The 21,987-nt window shown below is 42.0% G+C and overlaps 1 protein-coding gene across 1 annotated transcript in view; it reads left to right on the top strand.

The window, feature by feature from the left end:
• The window catches only part of LOC124805629 (ATP-dependent translocase ABCB1-like), a 125,796-nt gene that overhangs the window by 85,362 nt on the left and 18,447 nt on the right, over positions 1-21,987 (top strand). The window contains exons 18-19 of the mRNA XM_047266197.1: positions 8,620-8,861; positions 19,772-19,931. Of these exons, the coding sequence (XP_047122153.1) occupies positions 8,620-8,861; positions 19,772-19,931 (402 nt within the window). The remainder of the gene's footprint in view (positions 1-8,619; positions 8,862-19,771; positions 19,932-21,987) is intronic.

Raw genomic sequence — 21,987 nt, 5'->3', positions numbered from 1 at the left:
CATACTACTTCTCTACCATTCCACTCTCGAATGGAGTGTGGGAAAAAGGAACACCTGAATCTTTCTTTTCGAGCTCTGATTTCTCTTATCTTATTATTATGATCATTTCACCCTACGTATGTGGGTGTCAACAAAATATTTTCGCATTCGGATAGGAAAGTTGGTGATTGAAATTTCGCAAATAGAACTCGCCACCCTTCAAGCGTATCATATTAGTGACACCCCCACCCCTATTGCGCGATAACACGAAACGAGCTGTCCTTCTTTGCACTTCTTCGATGTCCTCCGTCCGTCCTACCTGGTAAGGATCCCACACCACGCAGCAATATTCCAGCAGAGGACGGACAAGTGTAATGTAGGCTGTCTCTTTAGCTTGTTTGTCGCATCTTCTAAGTGTTCTGCCAACAAAGCGCAGTCTTTCTTTCGCCTTCCTCACAATATTACCTATGTGGTCTTTCCAATTTAAGTTGCTCGTAATAGTAATGTCTAGGTATTTAGTCGAGTTGACAGCCCTTAGAATCGTGCGATTTATTGTATACCCAAAACTTATCGTATTTCATTTAGTACCCATGTGGATGGCCGGGCGGTGTTGCCGAGCGTTTCTAGTCGCTTCAGTCTGGCATCGCGCGACCGCTACGGTCGCAGGTTCGAATCCTGCCTCGGGCATGGATGTGTGTCATGTCCTTAGGTTAGTTAGGTTTAAGTAGTTCTAAGTCTTGGGGACAGATGACCTCAGATGTTAAGTCCCATAGTGTTTAGAGCCATTTGAACCATTTTGGTAATGCGGCCGCTCGCGAGAAGCAGGTAATCCAGGCTCGAATCCCGGTCCAACACGGTTTTCAATGTCATCATTACATTATACATGTGGAGGTTGTTCATATTCGCAGCTGCGAATACATTTCGTGTATTTCATAACAGCTGTAGTAGCCGCAGTGTCTCTACCTTCGGACACGCTATCACGGCAGTATAGTATTATCTGCAGATACCACGCAAGTGACTTTCTGTTAAAATGTCTCCCCTGTACTCTGTAGATACATTCACGACGACATAGGGAAGTTTTGGTCCGGCCATGAAGCGTGGTCGGATCGCCAAAATGGTTAAGGCGAACATTCGTGACAAGTCGTAAATACGAGTCCCAGACCGGCACAAAATTTCAATGTCGTCATTCCATTACGCCGCTGAAGGTTGTCAATATCTGTAACTGTCAGTATATTTCATGTATTTCATAACAGTTGTAGTCGCCACAGCGCCTGTTTCTTCGGCCATGCCTCTACTGCAATATGATATTTGTTTGTCAATACCGGGCAGTTCATTTAAACCTTTGAAGATAAGTTTCAATGGAGTACTCTGTCACGTGGTGTGGTCACCAACAAGGGACTGAGACTAAGACATGAACATGTACGTTGGAATCATATAAATTTGGATAGATAAGATTTTCACAGCTTCCTGAACAAACACGTATTTCAATTTAGAAATAAGTTAAAACATGAAACACGATTCTCAGTGATCTTTCAACTGCGTGTCTGAACATTCCCTTAGAGTCAAAAGCTACTTCACTAATAAACTAGTAACCCCAAAAATTAGTTAAATATAACCGAACATGTAACAACGAAATTAACTATTGAATTGTGTCGTAAAGGAATGCTACATGATGAAATGACGATTCGAAACCTAATTGGAAACTGTACCGGCAAACTCAACGCAAATCTCTGCTATAGTTACAAGACTGTCACCTGAACAGAGTACGTAAGTCCGCCGATTTCAAGAGCCCAGTTTACGCAATGTGGAGGGGGTTCATTAGTACCCTTACCTACCAGCGGAACTTCTCTGACACGCCTTGTGTTCTCCTTTACCTCTACGACCCCAAAAGTACTGAGAGGTTGGTATACATCGCGCGAGGTGATCTCTGGTGCCGCATAAATTTAATAACAGTCTGATTCTTCCAACCATTTGTTCACGATTTTTTTCACGTGGAAAGTGTATTAAACAGTATCGGTTGCTGAATGCATTACTCCATTTATCCCTTCTCCAAAGGCTCCTCACAAGATTAATAGAGCAAGATCGAATATTATTGAGGCTTTTATAACTCGCTTTGAGATGCCAAACGACAGATCACATGAAGTGGAACAGACAGTACTCTTTACTGTTAAGGTGTACCCCTATTTTTTTCATTCATGTAGAACACACACCCTTACGAAATTGAATGATCATTTTTAAGATACCTGTTGTCGGTTTATTATTACAGGACTAATAGTATTACTAAACAATTACGGACTTTGATTACAGTCACCTTTTCACATTTACTGACTTATCTGTTGGGAAAAAAGATAGGATTAACCTGAATATTAACAAATTATCACACAGGTTGCCAGCACGTGACGTAAAAGTCAATTTTACTTCTTCAGGTTCCGTAACGATTCGACCGAGAAACCGATTACAAGTTTATGCATGAAACACAAATCAGTGCAACAAATTCATCAGTCTCCATTGCTGTCCGAGCGGTCTAAGGCGCTGCAGTCATAGACTGTGCGGCTGGTCCCAGCGGAGGTTCGAGTCCTCCCTCGGGCATGGGTGTGTGTGTTTGTCCTTAGGATAATTTAGGTTAAGTAGTGTGTCAGCTTAGGGACTGATGACCTTAGCAGTCCCGTAAGATTTCACAGGTTTTTTTTTTGTTTTTTTTTTTTTTGTACTGCTGTCTGGTACTTCCTTCCCATGCTGCTCCAAACTTACGTACTATGGGTAAAAGCAATACGCTACTGACCGAACTCCATGGAACAGATCGCAGCATATCCCTCCGTAGGTGGCTGTGTCCCTCGTACTGACTCACACACAACGCCGGTGCCAGTGCTTGTACGAGAAACATGCTGTATTTTAAAAAGTATTGCTCTCCATGCTGACGTGGTGGTACAGCAACCTTTTGTTCCTGTTCTTTACAAAACAGTCGTAGGTTGCAAGACAACGGCCTTGCCGCCGTGGTAACATCGGTTCCCATCAGATCACGAAGCGCTGTCGAGCCGGGCTAGCACTTGGCTGGGTGACCATTCGGTCCGCCGAGCGCTGTTGGCAAGCGGGGTGCATTCAGCGCTTGTGAGGAAGAATGAGGAGCTTCTCGATTAAGAAGTAGCGGCTCCGGTTTCGGAAACTGACATACGGCCTGGAGAGCGGTATACTGACCACATGCCCCTCCATGAACCATGGACCATGCCGTTGGTGGGGAAGCTTGCGTGCCTCAGCGATACAGATAGCCGTACCGTAGGTGCGACCACAACGGAGGGGTATCTGTTGAGAGGCCAGACAAAAGCGTGGTTCCTGAAGAGGGTCAGCAGCCTTTTAAGTAGTTGCAGGGGCAACAGTCCGCGAGATTGACTGATCTGGCCTTGCAAGATTAACCAAAACGGCCTTGCTGTGCTGGTACTACGAACGGCTGAAAGCAAGGGGAAACTACAGCTGTAATTTTTCCCGAGGGCATGCAGCCTTACTGTATGGTTAATGATGATGGCGTCCTCTTGGGTAAAATATTCCGGAGGTAAAATAGTCCCCCATTCGGACCTCCAGGCGGGGACTACTCAGGAGGACGTCCTTATCAGGAAAAAGAAAACTGGCGTTCTACGGATCGGAGCGTAGAATGTCAGATCCCTTAATCGAGCAGGTCGGTTAGGAAATTTAAAATGAGAAATGGATAGGTTAAAGTTAGATGTAGTGGGAATTAGTGAAGTTCGGTGGCAGGAGGAACACGACCTTTGGTCAGGCGAATACAGGGTTATAAATACAAAGTCAAATAGGGGTAATGCTGGAGTAGGTTTAATAATGAATAAAAAAATAGGAATGCGGGTAAGCTACTACAAACACCTTAGTGAACGCTTTATTGTGATCAAGATAGACACGAAGCCCACGCCTACTACAGTAGTACGAGTTTATATGCCAACTAGCTCTGCAGGTGACGAAGAAATTGAAGAAATGTATGAAGAAATAAAAGAAATTATTCAGATAGTGAAGGGAGACGAAAATTTAATAGTCATGGGTGACTGGAATTCGGTAGAAGGAAAAGGGAGAGAAAGAAGCGTAGTAGTTGAATTAGGATTGGGGGTAAGAAATGAAAGAAGAAGCCGCCTGGTAGAATTTTGTACAGAGCATAACTTAATCATAGCTAACACTTGCTTCAAGAATCATGAAAAAAGGTTGTATACATGGAAGAACCCTGCAGATACTAAAAGGTATCAGATATATTATATAATGGTAAGACAGAGATTTAGGAACCAGGTTTTAAATTGTAAGACATTTCCAGGAGCAGATGTGGACCTTGACCACAATCTATTGGTTATGAACTGTGGATTAAAACTGAAGAAACTGCAAAAAGGTGGGAATTTAAGGAGTTGGGACCTGGATAAACTGAAAGAACCAGAGGTTGTACAGAGTTTCAGGGTGAGCGTAAGGGAACAAATGGCAGGAATGGGGAAAAGAAATACAGTAGAAGAAGAATGGGTAGCTTTGAGGGATGAAGTAGTGAAGGCAGCAGAGGATCAAGTAGGTAAAAAGACGAGGGCTAGTAGAATTCCTTGGGTAACAGACGGAATATTGAATTCAATGAAAGGAGAAAATATATAAATGCAGAAAAAGAAGCAGGCAAAAAGGAATACAAATGTCTCAAAAATGAGATCGACAGGAAGTGCAAAATGGCTAATCAGGGGTGGCTAGAGGATAAATGTAAGGATGTATACACATACATCACTAGGGGTAAGACAGATACTGCCTACAGGAAAATTAAAGAGACCACTGGAGAAAAGAGAACCACTTGTATGAATATCAAGAGCTCAGATGGAAACCCAGTTCTAAGCAAAGTAGGGAAAGCAGAAAGGTGGAAGGAGTATATAGAGGGTCTATACAAGGGCGATGTACTTGAGGAGAATATTATGGAAATGGAAGAGGATGTAGATGAAGATGAAATGGGAGATATGATACTGCGTGAAGAGTTCGACAGAGCACTGAAAGACTTGAGTCGGAACAAGGCCCCGGGAGTAGACAACATTCCATTAGAACTACTGACGGCCTTGTGAGAGCCAGTCATGACAAAACTCTACCATTTGGTGAGCAAGATGGATGACACAGGCGAAATACCCTCAGACTTCAAGAAGAATAAAATAATTCCAATCCCAAAGAAAGCAGGTGTTGACAAATGTGAAAATTACCGAACTATCAGTTTAATAAGTCACGGCTGAAAAATACTAACGCGAATTCTTTACAGATGGATGGAAAAATTAGTAGAAGCCGACCTTGGGGAAGAACATTTTGGATTCCGTAGAAATATTGGAACACGTGAGGCAATACTGACCCAACGGCTTATCTTAGAAGCTGGATTAAGGAAAGGTAAACCTACGTTTCTAGCATTTGTAGACTTAGAGAAAGCTTTTGACAATGTTCACCGGAATACTCTCTTTCAAATACTGAAGGTGGCAGGGGTAAAATATAGGGTGCGAAAGGCTATTTACAATTTGTATAGAAACCAGATGGCAGTTATAAGAGTTGAGGGGCACGAAAGGGAAGCAGTGGTTGGGAAGGGAGTGAGACAGTGTTGTAGCCTCTCCCCGATGTTATTCAATCTTTATATTGAGCAAGCAGCGAAGGAAACAAAAGAAAAATTCGGCGTAGGTATTAAAATCCATGGAGAAGAAATAAAAACTTGAGGTTCGCCGATGACATTGTAATTCTGTCAGAGACAGCAAAGGACTTGGGAGAGCAGTTGAACGGAATGGATGGTGTCTTGAAGGGAGGATATAAGATGAACATCAACAAAAGCAAAACGAGTTTAATGGAATGTAGTTGAATTAGGTCGGGTGATGATGAGGGAATTAGATTAGGAAATGAGACGCTTAAAGTAGCAAAGGAGTTTTGCTATTTGGGGAGCAAAATAACTGATGATGGTCGAAGTAGAGAGGATATAAAATGTAGACTGGCAATGGGAAGTAAAGCGTTTCTGTTAACATCGAGTATTGATTTAAGTGTTAGGAAGCCGTTTCTGAAAGTATTTGTATGGAGTGTAGCCATGTATGGAAGTGAAACATGGACGATAAACAGTTTAGAAAAGAAGAGAATAGAAGCTTTCGAAATGTGGTGCTACAGAAGAATGCTGAAGATTAGATGGGTAGATCACATAACTAATGAGGAGGTATTGAAGAGGATTGGGGAGAAGTTTGTGGCACAACTTGACTAGAAGAAGGGATCGGTTGGTAGGACATGTTCTGAGGCATCAAGGGATTACCTATTTAGTATTGGAAGGCAGCGTGGAGGGTAGAAATCGTAGAGGGAGAGCAAGTAATGAATACACCAAGCAGATTCAGAAGGATGTAGTGCAGTAGGTACTGGGAGATTAAGAAGCTTGCACAGGATACAGTAGCATGGAGCGCTGCATCAAAGCAGTCTCAGGACTGAAACCCACAACAACAACAACATGCCCCTCCATATCAGCATCCAGTCACGCATATGGCCTGAGGATGACACGGTGGCCGGTCGGTACCGTTAGGGCTTCATGGCCTGTTCGGGAGGAGTGTAACTTTTTTTCATAGGTTAGACAACAGATCGAAGCGTTTCGTCCGGATAGGGCATCATCAGGTTGCGTTAAAAAATCAGAAATTCTCAGCCAGCATGCGTCCGTCAGAGAAGGTATAATACTGAATAAAACGTACTACAAGTCAGTCTCATGGAGATGATTACAGGCATAACAGCGCACAAAAGCACCACGTCCGCAAACTGGAAGTTCAGCCATACACTACAATGGTGCCAGATATCCGTCCGTATTCACATGGCGCATACATGAATTTTAGCAGAATATTTCCGATTTTTTAACGTAACGTAATGATGCCCTGTCCGGGGGAAACGCCTAGTTGTTGAGTTAATTAAGATCACTATGCAATCTAAGACTGTTTTTTTTATATTATACTGTACTTTGTACAGTTCCTGTTGCCATTACACAGACAACGACAGGGATATTTGACGCTGTGTGGTAACACTGCTTTCGCCGTAGCAGTGCACATGTTCATATTGGCGGTCGTCTTATTGATCTGCAGCTACAAAGTTAAGTGGTTCGTAGAAACTTAAATAAAAAATGGTACATTATTTAGCATTCCATATCATTCATATTATTTTGAAACTACATTGTGGATGGCATGGAAGTACCTATGGCAAATTGCTAATATTTATCGAAATAACTAGTTTAATTTTTTGAAGCAACATATATTGCGGTCAGCAGAATGATACAAACTGTTTTTCCGCTACGAATTCCTCATAAGCAAGACAGTTTTTACCAATTTCTCCAATCGCTTGGGATTGTCATCAATCGAATGCTACAGAATGTTTTGTGGTAAATGGCAAATACGTACCTGATGCGAGCTTCGAAGGTATTCAGCTTGTGTGGTTCCTCTTTCGCATCTCCGCAGAGGAAGAAGCCACTCGTTGCAAGATCAGGGATCGGCACTGTATGTCGTGAGGACAAGATCGACTCACCTTACGTTCAGTAAAATGACCATCGAGTTCTATGCGTACGATGTTTGTAAAATCGCATAAAGATGAGGTCTCTGCTATTGTCGTAAGTGAACAGAGTTGGTCAAACCTGATTTTCCAGCGGGTTTAGGTAGTGGACCGAATTTATTGTGTTCCGAAGAAGGAACAGGCACATAACTTGTTCTGATGTCGTATAGCACCACACTGCTGTCTGGCGGAGATGCATTTTCTCAACGGTGGAATATGAAGAATCTTTTGCTCAGTAATGGAAATTATTATTATTATTGTTATTATTGTCACGAATCTTTCCATTTGAAACATAGCTTCACCACTGCACTTTACTCCATTTGAAAATAACTGGGGAAAGATTCTGAATCAGCAAAGCATGAATTTTCTGTACTCCCTCCAACAGTAACAGCCATGTGCAGCCAAAGGCAGTAACCAGCTTTCATGAGCGGAGCTCCAACTCCTTTCTAAGGACGTATCGTTTATTGCTTTGGATAACTTTCACCCATTGGCCAGTGAGTCGAATTATTGGGCATTGGGTTAACATTTTCCGCACCAAGCTACAAATTTTCCTGTACTGTTGATGTCTGGAATGGCGAGTCCTTATAATGTCCACTACGGATCCCATAGTCATCAGTTTTATTTGACAATTTCGTCCAGGCCTCGGATGCAAAGTAGCGAGAGGCCCATTCGCCGTGTACCATCTTCTTTCTACCAGTATGACAGAACTTCGCACTGCATCTCGAGAGCCCTCATGTGCCCACTTGAGCACTGACAAAGGTCTTCCTTCAAGATATATTTCTACCACTGCGCAAAAGTATTTTTAAGAAAATATATTAAATTTTGATAAATTACATATTTACAATAAGCACTCACTTGCCACAAGCTCTGTGCATTTTTGGATCACCTAGTATACGCACTTAGTGCACTGTGCTGTGTATCGTGTGACAACGGGATCAGTCAAGATGCTCCGCGTGAGGAAATTTAAGGGTGTTCCGATAGGTGAATTGGTGTTGTAACATCCCCATACAGGGTTCATGCAAAACTATAGCCCTTCGTCGAGGAGTCCAAGGGTATTGCCGAGTGTTTGTTGAGTGTACGATGTTGATATTCCTGCAGGTGGCGGTGGAGTCCGTGACCAACATCCGCACCGTGCTGGGCCTGTGCCGGGAGCGCCAGTTCCACGCGCAGTACCTGCTGGAGCTGCAGCCCGCACTGCAGGTGTCGAAGCGCAACGTGCACCTGCGGGCGATCACGTACGCGCTGGCTCGCAGCATCGGTTTCTTCGCGTACGCCGGCGCCATGGCCTTCGGCGGCTCGTTGGTCGCCAGTGAGGGGCTGCCCTACGAAAAGGTCTTCAAGTGAGTGTCTCAGTCTTTCTACCGTCACATCCACATCCATAATTGGCAAAACACTGTGATGTGCACAAAGAATGTACGTTCCACTGTAACAGTTATTAGGGATTTGCGTAAATTGAAGATAGAAGAGGGAGTAAGGAAAGGATAGAGAAGGAACTAATGATATCACCTGCACTTGGCACTGGAACATTATCTGGGGTCAGTGGCGACGCGTGAAAATGTGTACTCGGCCAAGACTCGAACCCAGGATCTCCTGTTTACTAGGCACTTGCGTTAAACACCGCACCACCCGTTCAGCGCAAATGCACAGACTGTTTAAGTACTCTCCCTTGCCGACTCATTCTCCCACCTATCGCCACCCTATACGCATTCCCCATCCAAGTCCTCCTTGCTCGCTAATTTTAGACCCCCCCCCCCATCCCCCACCCGGAGGTGGAAGGTAAAAGTGTATCTGCACTGAAAGTTACCATTTCATTGCTCATCGAGGTGAATCAGTTATATAAATGCATGCTGTCTATTGTCCACGGCTCGTGGTCTTGCGGTAGCGTTCTCGCTTCCCCCGTACGGGTTACCGGGTTCGATTCCCGGGGGGTCAGGGATTTTCTCTGCCTCGAGATGAGTGGGTGTTGTGTGTCTTTCATCATCATTTCATCCTCATTCAACAGCAAGTCACCGTAGTGGCGTTAAAAAACTTGTTTTGCGGCGTCCGAACCGCCCCGCAAGGGGTCTCCCGGCCACCAATGCCATACGCTTTTGAATTTGAGTGGTGTCTTTTCTTTGGAACATGTGCGAATGCACGTTTACACTGTACCTCCAGCGGGAGTCTAAAATTAGCGAACATGGAGGACTTGAGAGGGGACAGGATATATGTGGCGCTTGGTGGGACTGAGAGTCGACCGGGGAGCGAGTCGAGAAAGTCCGGTGCATTTGCGATGAACAGCGTATCTGGTTGGCACAGTGGTTAACGCAACTACCTAGTAAGTAGAGGATCCCGGGTTCGAGTCCCGGTCCAGCACACGTCCTCACTCGTCGTCGCTGATTCCTCATAAGGTCTCGAGCGTGTTAGGATTTCCTTCCCTTTCTACCTCCTTCACCTTGCATAACTTGCGTAATATGTATCACAGCTGCGGATACTGCGTGATGTCTGTTCTTTTAGAGATGTCTTTGCGATCTCTATGGGAACACTGCGAGAGGTAGTAATGTATGCCCTTCTTCATTGGTTCTAGAAACTTTCTATGTGTGTTTTCTCGAGGTAGTTTTCGTCAGTCTTCATGCGTCTGCCAATTTAGTAGTTTCGGCATTTTTGTGACAATCTCCAGTAGGGAGAACAAAAGTGCTGTCCTCATCTGTTCCCGTTTAGTACACCTGTTAGTCCAGTTTGGTATGGATCTCACACAACTGAACAATTTTCTAAGATGAGTCACACAAGTGATTTCGATACCGTGTCTTTTGTAGAATCATTGTGTGTATTGAACCGAGGACCTAGAAAAGACGGAGAGACTTCGTCCCCTCGTAGCCCCCAGTGGTTCACAAACCCAAAACAGGCCACAGCAGTCTATATACCCACCACCGCCTTCCCGCTCGAGAAGCAGCACGTTACACCGTGTGGCTAGCCGGCCGGTCAGAATGATTGTATTTCCCCAGTATTCTGCCTAAGAAAAGCGTCTGCGACCAACTTTACCTAGGACTAAAAATAAGTGATTGTTCAATCTCATATACCTTCAAATGGTTATCCCCAGCTATTTGTGAGTTGGCCGATTCCATCTGTGATTGATTTATAGTATACGAGTGCATAGGATACTAAGTTTTTTTCTGTTTTGAAATGAAGCATTTTACATTCCTGAACACTGAAAGCAAGTTGCCTATCTTGGCACCACTTTGAAATCTTAACAATATAATTATGCATCTTCTTTTAGACTCTGTTTCATTACACATAACTGCATCATCTTCGCAATATCAAATGTTTCTGGTAGTATTATCAGCAAGGTCATTAATACACAAAAAGAACAGAAAGATCCCAAAACACGTCCGTGGAACACACCTGAAGCTACTTCTAGCGATGACACTCCATTCAATATAACTTGCTTCTTCAACCGTTTAAAATAAATAAATAAATTCTCAATCCAGTCACATATTTACCGTCATAACCCACCGTCCTTTTGATAATGAGCTCCGATTTAGTACAGAGTGGAGCGTTTTTTAGAAATTTAGAAATACTGCATCCACCTGACTGTGTTGATCCCTGGCTTTCCGTATGTTTGTTATGTGAGAAAAACGAAAGTCCTGTTTCACATGGTCACTGTTTTCAGGTTTCATATTGGTTGGCACGGGAAAAGAGTTCATATAGTTCGAGACCCGCTATTATGTTTGAGCTCAGAATATTTGATAAAATTCTACTGCATATGCATCCGTGGTTCAGAGATAGCGCGTTTGATTCATTACCAAAATTTCTTCGTTCCCGAGTTTGAGTCCCGTCGCTGCTTATATTTTGATTAATAATCAGCATTGGCGGCCAATATGCTTCCTGCATAAGAAGTCACCCTTACTCTGCCAACTCTGTCAAAGAGGGTTGAGGAATGGACAGACCTTCATAGTACTTTCTTGTCCTACGGGTGGGAAAATGCCCCTAAGGACGGAAGACACAGCAATGATCAACGACATGACGATGCAGGAGGCAATGCAAACTACTGCATTAAAGACACGTAACGTGTATTCACAGGACATGTGTCCTGTAATTGAAGGAGTGCCATGATGATCTCTCCATTGGCAAAATAATATGGAATAGTCCCCCATTCGGATCTCCGGGAGGCGACTGCCAAGGGGAGATTACCATGAGAAAAAGATTGAATAATCAACTGAAGGATAACGTTCTACGAGTAGGGTCATGGAATGTCAGAAGCCTGAACATGGTAGGGAAACTAGACGATACGAAAAGGGAAATACAAGGGCTCAATCTAGATATAGTAGGGGTCAGTGACATGAAGTGACAAGAAGACAAGGATTTCTGGTCAGAGGAGTATGGAGTAATATCAACAGCAGCAGAAAATGGTATAACGGGAGTCGGGTTTCTTATGAATAGGAAGGTAGGGTAGAAGGTGTGCCACTGTGAACAGTTCAGTTATAGGGTTATTCTTAGCAGAATCGACAGCAAACCAACACCGACAATGATGTTCAAGTATCCATGCCGACGTCGCAAGCTGAAGATGAAGAGAGACAAAAAGTGTGGAAGGATATTGAAAGGGTAATACAGTGTGGAAGGATATTGAAAGGGTAATACAGTATGTAAAGGGGGATGAAAATATAATAGTCATCGGGGACTGGAATGCACTTGTAGGAGAAGGATAAAAGAAAAGGTTACAGGAGAATGAGCCTTGGGAGAAGGAATGAGAGAGGAAAAGACCAATTGAGTTCTATAGCAAGTTTCAGCTAGTAATAGGGAATACCCTGTTGAAGAATCACAAGAGAAGGAGGTATACTTGGAAAAAGCCGGGTGATACGGGAAGATTTCATTTACATTACATCATGGCCAGACGGAGATTCCGAAACATATAGTGGATTGTAAGGTGTACTCAGGAGCACATATAGACTCAGATGACAATATAGTATTGATAGTAGGTTGAGGTTTAAGACATTAGTCGGGAAGAATCAGTACGCAAAGAAGTCGGATAAGTAAGTACTAAGGAATGACGAGATACGCTTGAAGTTCTCTAAGGTTATAGATATAGCAGTAAGGAATAGCTCGGTACATAATACAATGGAAGAGGAATGGACATTTCTTAATAGGGCAATTACAGAAATCGGGAAGGAAAAAATAGGTACAGAGAAGGTAACTGCGAAGAAACCATGGGTAACAGAAGAAATACTTCAATTGATTAATGAAAGGAGGGAGTACCAAATTGTTCTGGAAAACACAGGAATACAGAAATGAAAGGCGCTGAGGAATTAAATAAATGGAAAGTGCAGGGAAGCTGAGACGAAATTGCTGCAGGAAAACTGTGAAGCCTTCGAAATAGAAAATTATTGTCGGAAGGACAGACTCAGCATACAGGAAAGTCAAATCATCCTTCGGTGACATTAAAGGCAAGGGTGGTAATATTAAAAGTGCAACTGGAATTCCACTATATAATGCAGAAGAGACAGCGGCTAGGTGGAAAGAATACATTGAAAGCCTCTATGACGCGAAAGATTTGTCCGATGTGATAGAAGAAGAAACAGGAGTCGATTTAGAAGAGATTCAGGACCCAATATTAGAAACAGAATTTAAAAGAGCTTTACAGGACTTAAGGTCAAATAAGGGAGAAGGGATAGATAACATTCCATTAGAATTTCTACAATCATTGGGGAAAGTGGAAACAAAACGATTATTCACGTTGGTATGTAGAATGTATGGGTCTGGCAACATACAATCTGACTTTCGGGAAAGCATCATCCACACAATTCCGAAGACGGCAAGAGCTCACAAGTGCGAGAATTATCGCACGATCAGCTTAACAGCTCTTGCATCCAAATTTCTTACAAGAGTGATATACAGAAGAACGCAAAAGAAAATTAAGAATGCGCTAGATGACGATCTGTTTGGTTTTAGGAAAGGTAAATGCACGAGAAAGGTAATCCTGGCCTCGCGTTTAACAATGGAAGCAAGACTGAAGAAAAATCAAGACACGTTCATGGGATTTGTTTACCTGGGAAAATCGTTCGACTATGTAAAATGGTGCAAGATGTTTGAAATTCTGAGAAAAGTAGCGGTAGCCCATAGGGAGAAACGGGTTATATACTGTATGTACAACCGCGAAGAGGAAATAATAAGAGTGGACGACATACTATTAAATCTATACATCTAGGAAGCAATGATGGAAATAAAAGAAAGTTTCAGGAGTGGAATTAAAATACAAGGTGAAAGGATATCAATGACAGGATTCGCTGATGACTTTGCTTTTATGAGTGAAAGTGAAGAAGAGTTACATGATCTGCTGAACGGAATGAACATTCTAATGAGTGCACAGTATGGACTGAGAGTAAATCGAAGAAAGACGAAGGTAATGAGAGGCAGTAGAATTGATAAAAGTGGGAAACTTAACATCAGGAGTGATGATCACGAAGTAGATGAAGTTAAGGAATTCTGCTACCTAGGCAGTATAGAAACAATGACGAACGGAGGAAGGCGGAGATCAAAAGCAGACTAGCTGTAGCAAAAAGGCAGTTCTGGCCAAGAGAAGTCTACTAATATCAAATATCGGCCTTAGTTTGACAAAGAAATTTCTGAGAATGTGCATCTGGAGTACAGCAGTGTATCGCAGTGAAACATGGAATGTGGGAAATCCGGAACAGAAGAGAGTGGAAGTATTTGAGATGTGATGCTACAGATGAATCTTGAAAAGTAGGTGGACTGATAAGGAATGAGGAGGTTCTACGCAAAATCGGAGAGAGGAAAGGAATATGTGGAGAACACTGATAAGGAGAAGGGATAGCATGACAGGACATCTGTTAAGATATGGGGGAATGACTTCCATGGTACTAGAGGAAGACAGAGATTGGAATACATCCAGCAAATAATTGAGGACGTAGATTGCAAGTGCTACTCTGAGATGAAGAGGTTAGCACAGGAGAGGAATTCGTGGCGGGCCGCATCAAACCGGTCAGAAAACTAACGAAAAAAAAAAAAAACTGCAAATTGATGTCAAGGATATTGGACAGTAATGACTGTAATTTTGCAGATCACTTCTATCTGACGTATCAGTTGTAAATTGGTAGCTTTTGCAATGAAACTATTTTCTGTGGGCGGCGTTTCACTATTCGTTCCGTTCTTCGTGTACGACGAGTGTATATGAAATTCCTCTACAGTTCGATACGTAACGGTTGCTAAAAATATTACGCTAAAGGATGCTGGTTTAGGGTTTTTCGTCCGGACGACGAGGAGGTTTCAGATGGGGAGAACATTCAGATTCTGAAAGGGCAGGGAAGATAATTGACAGTGTCCTTTTCCAAAGGAACTTTTCCAGCTCTTAAGGAAATCGCAGAAAGCCCAAATCGAAACGGCCTGACGGGCTTTGAGAGACCAGTCTTTTCTAATGCTGGTAGTTTCTTACTACAGTGCCACATAGATGGACTGATGAGAACCGCAGGTAACAGTACAAAGGTCATTAACAGTAAGTGGAAATTTCAGGTAGATGCATTTTAAGTTGTGAAAGAAATTATAAGACGAAGCAATGAAAGTCAATCGCAGACTTGTCCTTGACTCATTGATACTGAGAACTGTTTTGATTCAGTTTCAACATCTCCTTAAAAAATGGCATTGATCAAAACTCTGTGAATGTTCTGAGTAAGTACACAACAGTGCCGCACATCCACTGGAATACGTAAGGGTATTGTGAATTTGTAGTTGCGGTTTGGGGGTGGGGGCGGTATAAAGGCTGCACACCCGTAGAAGCTATTCGCAGCTGTCCTTGAGCAAGTTTTCGTATACATCAACTAGAAAAGTGAATTAGGAGCGCATGATAAGCTGTCACTTCTATATCGCTGATGACATTGTACTGGTTGCGTCTGGCCTACAGTTATGAAAGCCCGGCTTAGTCTAAAAATTCGCTCTAGGCCGTCTTAACCTTTCATTCAGTCTCTTTTTGCAACTGTTCTAAAGACAGAAACGAATCAGCTGATTCTGTGAGCTCACTTCAAATTCGATTTTGTGGTAGTACATTTAATTTTACTATAACAGAGTTTCAGATCTTCTTACAGATTAATTCTAATGAATTTATTCACGGGATTAATTCCAAAGTATTCATTTACAGTCCATGTATCAGTAGTTCTGAATGAGTATTCTGGGGCAAAGACTTTAAATGAGAGAAACATACCTGTGTGTTGCTCAATGAGCATTGGAGAGATTCAAGTTTGGAATAACTAGGACAGAAAGAGAAATGAATGACAGACTGACGTGGAGGTATGATTCTAATAAAAATAAAGCTGGGCAGTACATTAATCAGCCGAGTGGTCGATAAATAGACAAAAAATATTGTTTACTGGCTTCAGCGAGATGCAAAAAGACCACGCCCTTTAGTGAATGGAAGCTAGGCAGTTGACATTCACGAACAACGTGAGTACCTAGCTCCAACGATCAGAGTGCTTCTAAGAATCCGGAGAACGATTATTATGAATTATTTGGGAATAACGAAAATAATAGCTGTTCTTATTTATTTGTTTATTTATTGAACAGAAAAGTCGTGGCAGTTCTTTCCCGTATACAATCACTTTTTCTGTAGTGCTACAACTGATCAGCTACACGCCAACATGGCACATAGGTAATAGATTTACATTCAGGAAGTTTGGGGTTGAATTCATCGTCTACTTCTCGGACAGGCACATCAGTTTTTCGTGGTTGGCCTGAATCGTTTAAGGAGAATCTTGTGAAGATTCTCTTAAAGTGACACGCCGACTTCTTTCATTATGCCTCCTGCAGATGGAGTACTGGTTCAATACATTAGGAAAAATCTTAATTCCATTAAATAAGTGCTGCTTGTAAAAAGTGAATGCCATCATTTGAAGAAGGAATAGGAAAGTATAGTAAACTTCAGTTACAGAGCAGGCTAGAGGCGAATGTCTGAGAAGTGGCCCAAGGTAAGCACTCTCGTCTACCAATGGTGTGAAGAGTTAGTCTATGATCTGAAGTGAGTCTAGATCAATCAGTATCCAGTGCATACTCTGCTAATCACTGTCAAATGGAGGACAGAGAGTACTTCGCATTGTACCTATTTTCCATTTTATGTGTTTCATCCGTTACATTGACGTATGTGGCGTTACAAGAATGATTTCTTAAACACCTCTGTGAGCACTGTGATAAGTCTACTCTTGTCTTCGCGATCCCTATGGGATTGATGCTTACGGGACGGTAGTATATTCCTAGATTCGTCACTTAAAGGTGGTTTCTGAAACTGACTAAAAGCGAGTCAAACGAGCGTTTGACCAGTCCTGCTGCCAACCTATGTATGCGTTCGATACCCTCTATTAGCTCTAACGAAACAGTGACAACAGTAACGTAATGATCTTGTTTTTGTATCATGACAGGATGGGTTTTGTTGTAGCTAGAATCGATGGCAAAATTCTGATCTCTCCACTTCCTAAGGCTTCTTGAATAAATAAGTAGCGTAACCGACATGTAGTAAACAGAAATGAGGTCAAACCGAAGGGTTTTCTTTACGTTAAGTGCCACAAAGCATCTATTTATTTATGTAATGGATACGAGGAGATTCAGTCTGTATCCAACAATAGGGCTCAGAATGACCGCCATTCATTTATCTTGAATATCGACTCTTAGGTGTTCGAATACTTTTATATAGGTATGCGTATTAGGATGAGTTTGTGCTGATTCTGAAAGTAATTGCTTGATAATTATTACAGAAAGTATATTAATGAGACGGAAAAATATTAAAATTTGTGCCAAAATTACATAATAAAGAGACATACCATGGGAAGGAAATCTATCACACCAAAAAAAAAAAAAAAAAAAAGAAGAAGAGGAAGAAGAAAAAAGAACGTAAGCTCTTCCACCTGTAAATGGCTAACAAGGAAAGCCTACAGCAGGATACCAGCTGCTTGGTAATGGAATAAAGGATATATAGGGTATTAGGAGTATAAGAGCAGACAATTTTATTGGTGACTGACGGCAGTGTAGTGGACAACGTTACATCGGTATTTACTTCGTTTATAATTCATTTACAATTACAGCTATTCTGGGTAGTACATTTTTGGGTTGAATGGTACCTCGCTAGCAACATGTAGCAAGAGCACGCACTTAACGTTTATTTTCAACTGGGCACCAGGTGAACTGTTGAAGAGTGGACACTTGTATTTCAACTGGTTGGTCAGTACTGCCAGGGGTAGTCCAATTAGTCGTGTACTTACGACAGTGCACAAAAATTCAGTTGGTGAAGTGTACGAAAACACAAACACAGAGAAGAAAAAAGTAACACATTTAAGTGGTACATATTACATTTGCAAATATCACTTATACGCCTAACATCTAGTATATTTTTTAAAGATATTGTGTCAGCTGACTTAAAGCAAGATATCTCTGAAGATATAGAAAGTAGGGTGTCTTAATATGAGAGATGTTCGGCTACGCGGACTGAAATAAATATTACTTCGAAATGGGCCCATATATCATAAAATTTGTGTTAAAGAGAACACGACACAAAATTAGAATAATGAAAAACAGCAGACAGAGTAATAAAAGTCAACTAAATATCTGAATTGTTTACAACATTATACAACAAGCAATTCTACTTTATGAAATTGAAAATATTATAAGATGAAAAGTAGTGGAGTGGCTTATCCCCATCCTGATTTAATTGCATCGATGTCTTCTAAAAGCATTATTTCATTATGAATCAGAAATGAAACCTAATTTGATTGAATAGCGGAGGAAAATATTGGCTGCAATGTATCGGAAGACAGCATAGAAGCTTGATGAAAAAGCAAATAACACACTTAAGTGGCATAAATTAAGTTACCAAATACATGAATATATGAATAATGTTTCATTCGTCAGTACGCCCATTGGAAAGCAGTGAATGGGAAAGTCTACAGAGGATGACAGATACTAGAGTTATTGTTGGTGCTTTTGAATGCTGTAGGCACGCAATAAACAGATGTTAAGTAGAGAAAAGGTTGAGGCAGTGGTGAGCAGTAGAACAGTTATAGAAGTTATGACTACGAAAAACTGAACTGTAAAAATATGCTATTTTTGTTCGGAGCGAGCTTTTCAAGTAATGGGACATAACGATTGGATTTCGTGATATCAGTCAACACACTGGGCCATAGGAATCTTACGAGACAGCTCCTACTTGTAACTGATTGGCCTCGACGTGTGGATAAGGGGATTATTGAACCACTTTTTTCCGTAAATGGACTTTTATTTTTAGCACCGTGCTACGGCAATGAGATTATAGAGGCTTACGGCATTTAACATCTTAAAAGTATTGTTCGTATCTAGTAACGCAGAGAAATGTTACTCGCTGTTATGATGCATTGGAAAAAAGTCAAACATTTTTAAAAAAAAAGAAAAATCTTATGTTGTGCAGTTTGTTTAATTTGTACCCATATCATTCTTCAGATTCCATTCATCTATTTGCAGTTTAAAGAGTAATTCTCTAATTCGTTGCCCTTTACAGGCAAAAACAAAGAAACAAACAACGACTAATGAAACTAATCTGTCACGACCATGGATTTCACATTTTTAATAAGTACCTTAGGAAAGTTCCTTGTTACCTATGAGTAACACTTTTTTTCGCTCCGTCTCGAACAATTGGAAATTTCTATGAGACTATACTGCTGAGGTCATTGGTCCCTACGCTTACACAATACTTAATCTAACTCAAACTAAAACACGCTAAGGACAACACACACACTCATGCCCAAGGGAGAACTCCAAACTCCGACGTGGGAGCCGAGCGAACCGTGGCAAGGCGCCAACGACCATACGGCTAACCCGCACGGCACATCTCGAACATTCAACGACTCAGGCCTATAGTACGCAGTCTGTATGTATTCATAACAAAAATTTCATGCCAAATTTCTCTGACACCCAAGGCCCTCGACAGAGAACTGAAGAAATTTAGTGCTTTGCCTACAGAGCATTGAAATACCTTTCACTCTTCCTCTGAATAGCTTTTCGCCATGAACAACAGGAAAACGTCTTCCCACAACTCTACTGTCTTAAAGAGTATCATATATTCCATATGAATTGTAGGACGTTGTGACAGCCCTACTAACCAGGTACACAGGGGCAATAGTAACTGCTTTTGAAAGAAGTCTTTGTGATGTTAGAAGAATTGTGTGGGGGACACCAGCTTCTACTTGTCATAGTATGTAATTCCACCGTTGGAATGACTGTATGTCTCACGTAAGACTTATCTTCTTTCCAGGGTGTCGCAAGCTCTCATCATGGGAACGGCGATGGTGGCGAATATACTTTCATTCGCCCCCAATTTCCAGAAGGGAATAGAAGCGGCGTCTAATGCCTTCTACCTGCTGGAGAGGCAACCTAGAATCGATGACGCCCCTGACGCAAAAGACGAAAAGTGGGTGAGTAACGCTAACGAGTATTTTGCTTATATCTCTGACGTAAGAGATAACTGTGTGATAGTGACATCCGCCTGACAACGGCGCCGAATGTTTTCTTAATCAGCGTTCGTAGCGTTCTCTGTATACAATGGGCTCGCATTGGGCATAGAAACTCTCAGGTTTTCATCTTCACTGCTGGTCTCTTGCAGAATAACGTTGCTTAATGGATGGGTTGCTATTTTCAGCAGGGCTGATATCTCATTCCTGCGGTTGCACCTTAATACTCAATATCAAGGGGCCTTGCATCAGTGTGCCAACTATTCCACTACAAATTGACTTTAACCGAATTAAATACGTTCATAGAAAGCCATTTGCACTAAAGTTGGTATCAATTTTTTAGACTGAGCCGAGCGGTTCTAGGCGCTTCAGTCTGGAGCCGCGCAACCACAACGGTCACAGGTTCGAATCCGGTCTCGGGCATGGATGTGTGTGATGTATGTAGGTTAGTTAGGTTTAAGTAGTTCTAAGTTCTAGGAGACTGATGACCTGAGATGTTAAGTCCCATAGTGCTCAGAGCCATTTGAACCATTTTTTTTTTTAGACTGATAGAAACTTTTAGTAAGAGATGAGTATTGAAATAGATGGTTCCGTCGTCGACAAGGTCATGAGAGACAGCGGTCAGGCTCGGATTATGTTAGGAAAGGATACCGGACGTGTCGTTTTCAAAAGAATCGTTTAGGGAAACCACCAAACACCGAAACCAGTATAGCTGGCTGGGAAATTTATGTGTAGTCCTTCCGAATCCGTGCCAGCGTCCTACCATCACGCCACCTCGTTCTCTGAAACTTAAATCAGACGAGTGCTCGCAGGCCCAATCTGGGCTGCTTTCAGTATCTTTGGTAATTGATCTTATAACTACGCAGTCAGTGATTGTAATGTCCCACGCGTTTAAAAGTAAAAGTATCCGCTTAGGGACTCTTTCTGCCAAAGATACAGTATCATTTTCACGAAGCACAGTCTTCGATCATCATCGCTTTCTAGATAACAGAAACCTTTCATATATTCTATTGCGCCGTTTTGTGACATCTGACTTTTAGGTGCATTCGTCCTTACCACTTCATATTTCTTATTATTTTGTTTCATTCATTCTGAACCCAAATTTTGTTTAAGCTACGATCTGGGTGTCTGTTAGCTCTATTAGTACTTTCATTTAGACGACCACGTTATCTACGAGCTGGTGTCGTGTGGTGGTCTTGCACTTTATTTATTGTTGTCATCTTCTGAAGATTCTCTTATATTAAACAAAAGACGTGATAAAATACTTCCTACCTCCAGCAACATACCACATTCATCAGAGGAGATATGTTGTGAATTTATTGTTTTACTATATTCGTTTAGTTTCGGTAATTGCTGTACAACGCTGTTTTTTAAATGCCTTCTTCGCGCTGAATCCGATGACGAGAAAAGATGTATTCGGAGACGCCCCTGACAGTGGTATGATACCAATTTGTAGGTCGCCCACCATACAGCCCGAAAACCAGGAGTGAAGGTTTCGGCTGTCATTACATTTCATAGAAGAGCCCCTTTTGTTCTCATCTCCGGCGCCCTCACACTACAGCAATACGTCGACGATATTTTATGTGCCGTTTGGTTTCCATTCACGGCAAGCCATCCTGTGTTTACATTTCAGCAATATAATGACCGAAACAGTCTAATACTTGTGTTGATGCGTGCCAGAGACTACTTTGTCCATCAAGGTCGCCAGATCTCTCTCCAATCGAGCTAGTTGGAGCACTGCGATCTGGGCCCTCCAACCATCTCGGTATCTTGACGATCTAAAGCACTATTTGGACAGAATTTGGCACGAGATCCCTTAGGACGACGTGCAATAACCCTATCAGTCAATGCCAAGCCGAATAATTACTTGCATTCGGGACACAGATGGACCAACACATTTTTGCCGAGCTCAGTTTCTGAAGCACTTTCTCGTGAATACCGGGTGATCAAAAACTCAGTATAAATTTGAAAACGTAATAAACCACGGAATAATGTAGATAGAGAGATAAAAATTGACACA

The sequence above is a fragment of the Schistocerca piceifrons genome, chromosome 7 (assembly GCF_021461385.2).
Source record: "Schistocerca piceifrons isolate TAMUIC-IGC-003096 chromosome 7, iqSchPice1.1, whole genome shotgun sequence".
In the NCBI taxonomy this organism is placed as follows: Eukaryota; Metazoa; Arthropoda; class Insecta; order Orthoptera; family Acrididae; genus Schistocerca; species Schistocerca piceifrons.
Note: the sequence above shows the minus strand (reverse complement) of the source record. Positions and strands in the feature narration are given on the sequence as shown.